The sequence below is a fragment of the Uloborus diversus genome, chromosome 1 (assembly GCF_026930045.1).
Source record: "Uloborus diversus isolate 005 chromosome 1, Udiv.v.3.1, whole genome shotgun sequence".
Lineage (NCBI taxonomy): Eukaryota > Metazoa > Arthropoda > Arachnida > Araneae > Uloboridae > Uloborus > Uloborus diversus.
The window spans coordinates 173,338,360-173,349,951 of record NC_072731.1 but is presented as its reverse complement, the minus strand read 5'-3'; the positions used below and the strand labels follow the sequence as shown (position 1 = coordinate 173,349,951).

Genomic DNA, 11,592 nt, shown 5'->3' with positions numbered 1-11,592 from the left:
CCTTGACGGGAGATTTTCTAGTAACAATAATAATAATTTCAGATTTTTTTTTCTGTTTTGTAATAGTTTTCAAAATTTTCGGTGGAGACTTGAACCCTAAAAAATCTCCCCCCTTGCATACGGCATTGACATGTATTCTACTTCTACCAGTCAGCAGTTTTCAGAATCCTAGTCCACTGCATTTACTGTGACAGCAAAGATATTCTCGCTATTGATTTTTCAAAATTCTTATTTTGGTGCAACTTTCACTTGTGCCTCAAGAACTGCGCACACGAAATTACATTCAGTCTGTATACACATTGATGCACACCCCCTCAAGTGATTGATACAGAAGTAATCATGTTCTTATAAGTTTATGTTTCATGAAATCTCTTCATTGCAAATTTCCATCTTTTCAGGGGTAACCTTGAGTTGAGCCTGAGAAATTTTCAAAATTAAAGAGCTGCAAATTTACAAAACCTGAACTTTACAAAGTGTTTAAATAACATTAGTTACGCTATATGTTTGTTTAGCAATATTCAAAGCACAATTTGAAATAATATCTGTAATCTCTAGTTTTACCCATTTAGTAGAATGCACTGTTCTTATGACCTACTAAATATAGTATCCTAGGATTGATTTAAATTCCTTTCTCTTGTTGTTTCTAATGTAGATAATGAACTTATGTAATAATAATGCGGTGCCATCGGTACAAAGTCATGTCACCTACTGTTGTTCATGGGTATGAAGCACTGTACCCAATGTTACCCCAATCAATGATTTAAAATTGACCCAAATTAGGGATTTTTATGAAATACCGTAGAAAACAGAGGTATTCTTTGGACATATCTTTTAAGAGGAAAACTCAGCAGACATATTGGTGATTTTTTGAGATTTCTACTTTGAAAATAAAGATGGGAACAGAGTGAAACTTTAAAAAGGGTCCCAAAGTTTTAACCCGGGAGAACTTGCGGTACTTTTCGTCACACGAACGCTCGCGGGGGGCTCCGTAGGCCCGGAGTGGTTATTTCAGTAAATTAAGTTTGCAAAATAGAAAAAAAACTGTGTTTTCAACACTGAATTATAAATTGATAAACAGCCTCTATAATATGTTTTAAAAAGTAAAGTTTAAGAAAGTTTTATGATACATAAATCTAAATCTTCTTCTAAACATTACTGATGATCGCTTTACTGTTCTGTGTCAACTTCTTCTTCATCATCTTCATTAAGGGAGTTGTCATCAGTTGAAACCTCAACCAACAAGGTCTGCAACCTCTTCATTTCATCTTTGTAGCTTAAATAGCGATGCATTTCACAACCTCTTCCTTTACATTCACAATCTGAAATGAAAAACGTGAGCGCTCGCTCCGGGCCTCTGAGGCCCAAACCGGAATTTTCTGGGGAAAAGTGGGAATGTACATTCCTGAAAAGCATGTGGTCAGTATGTAGGTCACCTCGAACGCTGCTACTGTGGACCTCATTCATTTCCGTTTAAGGGGTGATTTTTGGCAGCGTAGTTTTGTAATGACCGGGCCTGAGAGGCCCGATGCGAGTTCTCCCGGATTAAAGGAAAAAAAAAATCATTCAAATAATATTTTTTGTTTAATGGAGACACGAACTCACGACCTAATCATAATTAGCCCGACGTTCTAATCGACTGAGCCAAACGGTCTGCATTTCGGGATGCTATACATAAAAGTAATGCAGAATGATATTTAAATAATAATAATAATAATAAATTCGTTTCTTTGATAAATCAACTAAACTGTGAACTTTCCTTTTGTTTTCAAAGAAAGTGGTGAAAAAAAATCTTTAAAATGATGCCTTGCTTAAGAAGTTTGATGAAGTTTCAAATAAGTTATGGCGAATGGCGTTCTCACAAAAAAGCACCTTTGTGAAATAATATGCACGATGTTATGGAGCTTATACGCACACACACGTACAATAAGTATTCAAAATGAAAGATGATTTTTTTTATTTAAATTTTCTCAGTACATAAACAAAGACAGTTATTTGAAACTTTCGATTATACTATTGCATGTTCCATTCCTGAATAGTTGAGATATTGCGTTTGCCAACACATTGCTGTTTATGAATGTCCTCAAAGATATATGAGCATAGCGTATTATTCTTGGGTGCGAAGCAACATATTTCCGTAATTTTACCCACTAATTGTGCGGATTTTAAAACAATCCGCTTTCATCAGAGAGAAACTTTTTTACTTCAGCCACAAAATCTTTCTGTCTTTCAAGCATTAAAAGGTGCGTAGTATCATCAAAAGTTATTATCCGAGCTTTCGGGTTATGTTTGAGGACTGCTTGAAATTTCAGGTCACTAAAGGGAAGAAAAAACAAAATGGCATGAATTATACACTAGTTGGAGCAGTACATATTTCATGATAATAAAGCAAAGAAACACCACTGAAAAGCATCACTCCAAGTTTTGACCCTGTATTTTTTAAAAAGTTTCTTAACTTTTTAAAGTAACTTTATAAACGTGACTAAAAATCAATTTTAAAGTTATAACTCCAGTTTCTTGGTCCCTCACTGATTTATTGGACTAAGTACAATGACCCGGATAAGATATTTACACAAAAAACGCTCAAAGTTGGTCTTACTGCCCACAAAATTTGCTTCATCCCGAAAAAATCAAATAAAAGCATCACTTGAAATGCATGAACATTTTTTAAAACATAAACTAAACAGCCAAAACTTATGATACAATAGAAATAAGAGTTTGTTTGAAAAACCTTAAATTATAGTCATGAATATAGCATAATTATTTTACACATATAAATTAGAGATAAAGTTCTCAAAATATTTTTTATGTTTAACAAACAGCAAATCTGGCTGCGCAGAGTTGATTAGGTCTTGACGGGACACCTTGTGTATGCTTATAAAACTGCTGATCTTTGGTTTAATTTCAAAAAAGGTGAATTACACCTTATTTTGCAGATGGAATACTTTCAAACGACGCTATATTTTATTTGGAGGGAGTGAACCGCAAAATAAGAAATAACTCTGAAATCAGAGAACAACTGAAAGTGTAATGCAAAGGCAAAACGGATGCCACTTACGATATCCTTAATGAGTCTTTACACCTGATGATAAGTATATCGTGATTAGACGAACCTCGGTGAGGCACGGTAAAAGCTCCTTCTTTATATCTGTCGATTAAGAATTGGATGTCCGTTTTCCATTTGAATTTGTTGCCTTCTTTAGTCAAATCATGGGCCACTTTCTCCAGAAAAAGGGTTTGCTGGAAAATAAATTATTTTTAATGATACTCAGGCTGAAACATGTATGTTCATATTGTTTACTTCAAAGTTGTTGATTTATATTTGATGCATCAAGCACAAGAACTGTTTAATGGTGGGAGAAGAACTACGTTGGGGCTATTCCCAGATATTCTCCGCTCTGTCTAAATAGGTGCAGTCCACGCCATGACCCCGTCTAGCTGGGCACCCCTGCCATAAGCAAACAGTAACTCTGTAACATGGTAATTTTTTAGTTGTATATACATTAACACATTAACTACGTCGTCGACAGTCTATATATGGACTCCCTGCGCTAAGCTAATTATTTGAAACAATTTGAAGGAAAACAGTTTCATTGGACTTTTTCATGAATAATACAGCATACAAAACAAATTCTATATATGTTTTTCTAGAAATTTTCCACACTGATATTTTTCAAAGCAAGTTACAACACATAAGGTAGGTTTGGACGCAATTGTTTTGCATTGATAACGCGTTTCTTTTCGAATGTTCAGAGAATGGCAGACGACGACACATTTCCTTACATATACTTATATGTAAAACATATACTTACGTTTGCTCATTTTATGTTTTTATTTACTCCACAGACTACAGCACAAAAAACTCGCGCGCTATCTCGTTTGATCGCGTGCACGCCTGCTTGCATCAAAAAATGTTTTCACAGCAAACGCAGAATGACGCCATCTTGTGTTCTCTTTTTAAACCTTGTCTAAATGTTCGTCTATGCGCGGCAGAACAGCCTGGAAGGCCAATGGAACTCGCTGAAAAAATATAGCAACGTGTTGGCTGGAGGACGAGTTATCTCGTCCCTAGCAGTCAATGTGTTAAAGGGTAAGAGAAAGCAGTTTCTAAAACAGCGAACGCTTGATAAAAAGCAGTTGCCACGACAAAGATTCTTTACCTGGAGATTTCACGGAGTTCTTCCGTAAAATAACTTGGATTTTTATTTCTTCAAAATATTTGGTATTTGATTTCATGTAGGATGAATTTCAGAGATAAATGTTTTCAGCGAGATAAAAAAGAATTACTATGCCGTGACCAGGATTCGAACCTGGGTTATTGCGGCCACAACGCAATGTACTAACCACTATACGATCACGGCTTCTATCAGAAACAATCAGAGTAAAAACTCAAGAAATCTTCCATTTTAACGACCGACTTCCAAATTCCAGAATAAGAATCATTGAAGCATAAAGAAAATTCCGCTAAGGTAAGTACTGTTTTTTGTCCCTAGATGTCACCACTACAAAAATTTCTACCTGTGGAGAATGAAGGAAATTTTACTGTGATGGGCAAAAAAATGCTTTCGTGTATTGCTGCATCTCAAAAACAAAGCGCATTTCGTCAAACGGAGGTCTCTACAACATTTCTGCACATGAGCACGGCGTGAACTCCCCCCCCCCCGCCTCCTGCCCTAAATGAAGGTTTCCAGGATATGCTTCTCTCCTCCTCCTTATATTAAATGACTAGAGCCCCCGAAAACGAAATACATCTGGATGCCGCAGTCTTCAAATTTTGAATGTTTTAAACTTGTTCCATAGATAATGAAAGGATGGAAAATCTTCAACCTTTGTTACCTTACGAATAACTGTAATGAGGAAATGTTAGCGAAATGATTTTTTAAATCATTAAAAAAAAAGCTAGTAACAGCACTACCTATACGTTTCTTGGTGGTCTCAACTTGCGAAAATAAATTTTGAAGCATCACGTACTTTCCTACCTTTTTCATCAACACACATAAGTAATGAGTGAAAATAGAATGAACATAAAATTTTAAGTTGAAACAAAATTTGTTTTTTTGAGCAATCACATTGCTTATTGTTCTCATTTGACTGTTTTGAATACCAATGGTTTTATTTTTCTCTCGCCTCCCTCTGCAGCACCACCGTCGACCGGCCTCCCGATGCTGCTCCTCTAGCGAAAATCGTCTCCATGTTGCGTCACTTACTTGCCTACACTTACACATACACCTACACACACATACACCTACACACACATACACCTACACACACAAACACATACACACACGCATATATTCAGACACCTACACATACACACACAAACACATACACACACACCTACACATGCATACAACTACTCACACATACACATACCCCGCACACAAACACACATACATTTACCCTCCACACACAAACAATACCCCCCGCACACAAACAACACCCCCCACACACAAACAATACCCCACACACACACTCAAACATACACGCCTACATACACACACACACACTCGTGACTGCGAAAAACGTAATTTGAATTCAAGATGTCAAAACTGAATTTTTTATTATTATTATTATTATTATTTATTTTTTATTTTACTTACACCTTTGGTTGCTCCTTTGGAAAGATCGAGAATTTTTCTTTTTGCATCAACTAAAGATAATGAAGGGTCCAAAGATTTCAGGAAGCGATTTTGTGCAAGAAACTGTGGATTCACATTGTCCCTGAAGAAGGTGATTGTGGGATCACTAAACGGTGGATGATCTATCATTACGATTTTTTCAACAACTTCGGGCTAAGAGGAGGAAAAAAGGATCATTAATGGCTGCGTAAACAGGCAAGAGGGAAAACAATGTTAAAATTTGAGCATGTTACTTCTTTAGAAAAAATATTTTTTGTTAGTTTCACATCCAGTTTTTTTGTATTTGTTAACTTTGCATTTGTCTTTGTTAACTTTGCGCCACTTCAATTTCTTCTTTTTTTTTCCTATATACTTAGAAACAAATCCCCCAGTACTTTACTTTCCTTTCACGGTTATGAAATAAGTTTTTTACTCTTTCATTTTACAAGAAAAAATCAACAATACTACATAATGCATTTATTTGCACATTCAATTTGCAATAGCACATATAGCTCATTGTATCTCTCAATTATTCTAAAGTTATGCTATTTGGAAGCTATTTGTGGAGTTGAAATCGCTCTTCTTGCATCATAGTTCTTTGCAATATTTAGCTGCGGAAGGCGACTCTATTATATATATATAATAGAGTCGCCTTCCGCAGCTAAATGGTTCGAGTTTTTTATGCCATTCACCTTTTTACTATATCTCTCTCTGTGTCTATCTCGATACTTAGCTATCTGGGGTATCTGTCTATATTTATCAATATCTACCAAGCTATAAAAATATTATTTCCAGAAAAATATTTTCTATTATCTTTAACTACTAATCTGAGTATATCAAACTTTAGATTACTTCTATAGTTATCTATTTATCTATATCTATCCGTCTATCTACAAGGTGGCGCAAAAATAATGTCATAATTTGAATCGGCTGACTTTTAACTATAAATGAAAAAAATAGAGCTCTGTTGTCATCAAAAGTTTATTTTGATAGTGCAAAATTGGTGACATTACTTGGAAAAAATTATATCGCTCAAATGGCTACCTCCCGAGTTGATGCATGATTGCGCTTGTTTTAAGGCCCTTTATCAATTGTTGCTCACAAAACATCCGGCTCCAAATTGGCAATTTCTTCTTCAATGCTAGCTTTCAAGACTTCCAAGGTTCACGGTTTGTTATGGTAAACCCCTTTATTGTTCGAGCACATGGAACACGATGACAGGGATAACGACGACGAAATTCACGTTGCGTTAAAACAAGAGACTTAAAATTATCCAAATAAGCAGTAACAATAAATCCACGTTCTTGAGGTGTGTATCGCTCCATGACTTGTCGGCAACTAATTCACTATGTATCTACATCATAAATATCAAAGCACAGTGTCATTTGGCGCCATCTGAAGAAATAGTGGTCAATTCAAATTATGACATTACTTTTGCGCCACCCTGTATATTTATCCATCTATCTTTGTAACTATCTAATGAATCTATCCATCTAGCTATATTTATCTAACTATATGTGTATGTATAGAAACCTATCCTTCTATCTATATTTATCTGTCAACCTATATTTATCTAACTAGCTATATCTATATTTATATCTACCCGTCTATCGATATTTATATATATATATATATATATATATATATATATATATATTTCTGTCTGTCTCTATTTACTTATCAATCTACATCTATGTATCTATCCGTCTATCTATATTTATTTATCTATCTACATCGATGTAATCTATATTTATCCACTTATCTCTCAGTGAAAATCTCTTAGACTGTTCCAAATTTGTAACTTCCTATTGCAAAACAGTCAAACCTACTTAAAAGGAAATCAAATAAACATTTAAAATCAATTCGTCTGAACCGTAGTTTGCCTGTCCGAACAACAGTTAAAAAAAGAACGGGGATCGCGATGTATTTTGTCTTAGCAGTAATTCGTTTTTAGCGTGTTTGAATTAACGATGTTTGACTGCATTCAGCCGACGATATGAGGGATAGTTTAATATGGGCAAATTGCGGATCTCTGATCGAATGTGGTTTAGAGGATTAATTGCTGCACTTACATGCTCCAAAGCTATCAAGTATCCAATAGTGCAGGATAAGCTGTGACAAACAAAGGTGACTTTAGACAATCCTTCATCTCGAAGAAACACTTTGACATCTTCGACCATCAAATAAAGATCGCAGTCATCTGAAGATGGGGTCTCTCCATGGTTCCGAAGATCCAAACTGTATACCTATGCAATTTAAGACAAGAAAGAGAAATATGAAAAATGTTTTTTTTCTTGTAAAGACTATTTTTAGGAGCTATGCTCGCATTAAAAAGTATGAAGTAAAATAAGCATATGATTTCTTGATTACACCATTCAAAAATTGCAGTTAATCTTCATGTGGTTAATCATATCCAATCAACCATGCAACTTTTCCTCAATTCCTTCAAACGCATTCAACCATCTGATTGAACTGCTTTGAAAAAATTATTTGTTTATTTAAATTTGAAGAAAAAATGTATTGATTTTCACTTTGAAATTTTCCACTTGTTCAAAAGAATTATAATGAGAGTTCGTTGGTTTTACACATTACTCCAGAGCTGCTAACTTTTGAAAATCTAAATTCGTAGCACAGTTTTGTGGTGGATGGGGTGGGGGGGGGGGGAGACGCTTTCATAACAAATGTGACAATCGTAATAAATAAGTTACGTTAGTGAAATCTAGAAAGTACCTTCCCCAGACCCTATTTTCAAAACCAAACTGAAAAACTTAAGGATGGGGCGGGGGGGGGGGATCATTATCGAGATTTTTTTTAGTTGATTTTAGTATTAGGATGTTTCTAAGTTTTGTGACAATTTTTAAATAACGTGTTTTCCACATGACGTCAATTTGGAGTTTGTTCATTTTTGTGTACGTTCCGAATTTGATCGTTCCAAATAAGTTCCTTTTGTAACACATATGAACGGGAAAAAAAAGTGCCCTATCATCAAAATGGGCCAAGGCAAATTGGAAGGAATGAATCCCTGGAACTGGCTATTTTTTTTTTTTTTCGCATGATTAAAAAAAAAAAAAATGTGTGGCATTGTTTCTTTTACTTTGTCTTTTTAGAAAAGAAAACCTGCTCATGGAGGGGGGAACTGAAATTCTAAAAACGTTCTGACAAGCAGAGCTGAAATTGTTTGGTGTGTGTGTGGGGGGGGGAGGTATATAATCGTTGGAATGGTTACTTTCGGGATTTCACGATAAATTTACACTAGGACAAGTTCCAGCTAATTTTGAAAAAAATATTTCATTTTTAATTATTATATCATTTAGTATGATAAATTCTTTTTGTTTACTTTTAAGCAAAAATTTGGAACATTAGTTAGCACAAAAGCATCATTAACTAAATGATTACTAATGTGGACAATATCTGTATTGATGGAAAATTTTTTAGGGTTATTAAAAAAGGGGAAATCGTAATTTTTGGACTTGTTTTCGTAGCGTCGTAGTTCAAGGCTGTAGTTCGTAGTTACTACGATTTTTTCGCAGCATTTGGCAGCTCTACAGTCCACAGATTCAAGCAATGATCGTAGTGCTGCCATCTAGGGACAAAGTAATGTTGTACTTCTGCAGAGGATTCTAGTTACGCTCCAATTGTCTTATTTTTTCCTTAAAAATTCGGGAAGAAATTGTTAAAAAGTAACACTTCTTGAGTTTTTGTTCTGATGGCTTATTTACGAAGCCGTGATTGTATAGTGGTTAGTACATTGCGTTGTGGCCGCAATAACCCAGGTTCGAATCCTGGTCACGGCAGTAGTATTTTTTAAAATTTTATGTTTTATTAAATTTTTATTAAATACAATGCATTAAATTAAAAAGTAAGAACTCAAAAGGTTGTTAATAATTCTCTTTTCGCAATAACACATGTTTTAACATGCATAATTTATTTTGAATATTGTTTTTACCGTCTGAGGATGGTTGAGAAATTCGAAAAGAAGAGTTATCGAGGAAAAAATAAAAAAGGAAAGTACTTTTGTTAATTAGAGATGTTAAATATGTGAGAGGATCTAACTAAAGCAGAGTTTTCTCTTCGTAAAATAAATTGTTACCTAACGGCTTTTAAACTTAGAGCAATAACATGTAATAGCAAAGAAAAAATATTTTTTTAACGACAGGAAGGAAGTTCTTTGTCGATTGAGAGATTACTTAATTGAGTTGTTGAATGGGAATACACAGGGTGAGGTTGCACTCAACACGTTTTCTCGCTCAAACTATGAAAACGCTCCATGGACGTCCTTTATAGAAATTAAAAAAGGGAACAACAAATTTAAAAAAAGAAAAAAAAAAAAAAAAAGAAAAAAAAAACAACATCTCCATACTTCTAGCTTCCATCCAGTTCAAACTCATAAAAACTGAAGCATTTATGAATATTCAAGAAATCTACCTAATTTTTAAGTTCAAATGGAACCATAAAGTTATATACCTGAGGACTGGAGGAGGATTATTATCTGCCTAGTGCGTAAAAAAAAAAAAAAAAAGACGTCGTGGAATGTTCTAACTCAGGGGCGGATACAGAAAACAATTGGGGGGGGGGGGGTTATGATGAAGATTTCCCCCCTTCATGCATGAATCTACGGTTTTGAGTGCGAAAAATTTCTTAAACTGCTTTGGGGTCAATAAAAAGCACCAATTTGGCCAGAAATAAGGCATTGAATTGGAGATAAACGTTGCAAATTTAAATTCATAAAACAATGAAACGAAGTAATAGTTCAAAGATTTACTTTCAAAAATAATTAACGAATTGAAAAGATATTCTAATCGTTATCATTTTACGCATAAAAAGTTTGAACGCAATGTGGACGGATACTGTTGTTAACACTTTAGGGGGGATATGACCCCCATGACAGTTCCCTTGTATCCGCCACTGTTCGAACTGACTGTTTTCACAAATGGCTCCAGACAGGTTAATGCACTGGTTAGCCATGTCTTTCATTTTGCTCTTCCAAGAGATTACAAAGGATTCTATTATTAACACTTTTTATTAAATCTTTGCAGATTTTGGCATTGGCTGATGATATTACTCAAGAATTGTTCAAGAAGGCTTTCCCTAGAACCTGAAGCGACTACCACTGCACCTTACCATTAACTAGAATGAAATCAAATATAGTATTTCATATAAAGACTTTCTAATAACGAAAATTTTGCAATAGGAGGAGATGACAGATTTGAAACTCTCTATGGCTGAAATATTTGAGCTTTGAAATAAGAACACTTTTTGATATGACACCAAAAAGTCACTACAGAGTCACAACTAGTAACAAACTTTTCTTTTTCTTTTGGACCACAAGTATTCAAAATCTAATTTCATTTGCAGAAAGACCATACTACTTATGTACAAGACTTTGGATTGTCTTCGAACGAAGAACACGGTTCCAATTATAGTTCAATTAACTTGATTAAATGAAAAAAATACTTCGATTGTACAGAAGAATTATAAAGAGTGTGTTAATTTTACCCTAGTCCACTAAATCAGGCAATTTTCATAGTGGTGCCATCTACGGACGAAGCTATGTACTTCTCGAAGGTTTCGGTTCTGCTCCAATAGTCCTCATTTTTTCCTCAAATTTGGAAAAGAGGTCGCTGAAATGTAACATTCCTTTCATTTGCATCCTCATTGTTTCCTATCGAAGCCGTGATCGTATAGTGGTTAGTACATTGCGTTGTGGCCGCAATAACCCAGGTTCGAATCCTGGTCACGGCAAATGCTTTTAGTGAACTTTCTTTGTTTTTAAAAAGTTCCATTTATTACAGTGTATAAAATTGAATAAATATTTCAAGAGTAATGTTAAATTTTTCAGCCTCAATCACTGTTGTTTAACATCCAAAGTGCATTGAAATATGCACTGAACTTATTGAGGAAATTTGAATAGGCTTGGTTTTTCTATCTAAAAAAGGTATTGTTTGTTTTATGTGTGAGCAGTAAACATCGAAGCAAT

The 11,592-nt window shown here is 34.7% G+C and overlaps 1 protein-coding gene and 3 non-coding genes across 4 annotated transcripts; 2 read left to right on the top strand and 2 right to left on the bottom strand.

Annotated features, from left to right (window-relative positions):
• Positions 1–1,950: 1,950 nt before the first annotated feature.
• LOC129223108 (uncharacterized) lies at positions 1,951–7,701 on the bottom strand. The gene is made up of 4 exons (XM_054857678.1): positions 7,688–7,701; positions 5,598–5,789; positions 3,056–3,237; positions 1,951–2,313 (listed from the first exon to the last, which is right to left on the bottom strand). Exons 2-4 carry the CDS (start codon positions 5,763–5,765, stop codon positions 2,163–2,165), a joined length of 501 nt encoding a protein of 166 aa, XP_054713653.1. The 5' UTR covers positions 5,766–5,789; positions 7,688–7,701; the 3' UTR covers positions 1,951–2,162.
• On the bottom strand, positions 4,287–4,358 carry Trnah-gug (transfer RNA histidin (anticodon GUG)). The gene has a single exon. It is a non-coding gene; the product is annotated as a tRNA-His (tRNA).
• A 1,636-nt stretch (positions 7,702–9,337) lies between the features above and the next one.
• Trnah-gug (transfer RNA histidin (anticodon GUG)) lies at positions 9,338–9,409 on the top strand. Its single transcript has one exon. It is a non-coding gene; the product is annotated as a tRNA-His (tRNA).
• Positions 9,410–11,285: 1,876 nt separating this feature from the next.
• Trnah-gug (transfer RNA histidin (anticodon GUG)) lies at positions 11,286–11,357 on the top strand. The gene has a single exon. It is a non-coding gene; the product is annotated as a tRNA-His (tRNA).
• Positions 11,358–11,592: the final 235 nt, after the last annotated feature.

Excerpts from the sequence above, each read along its gene's own strand:
- LOC129223108 (XM_054857678.1), bottom strand. The coding sequence starts at position 5,765 with ATGATAGATCATCCACCGTTTAGTGATCCCACAATCACCTTCTTCAGG. Across the intron at positions 3,238-5,597 it reads CCAAAGGAGCAACCAAAGGT|CAAACCCTTTTTCTGGAGAA; the intron begins GTAAGTAAAATA and ends TTTATTTTCCAG. Across the intron at positions 2,314-3,055 it reads AAAGACTCATTAAGGATATC|TGACCTGAAATTTCAAGCAG; the intron begins GTAAGTGGCATC and ends TCTTCCCTTTAG.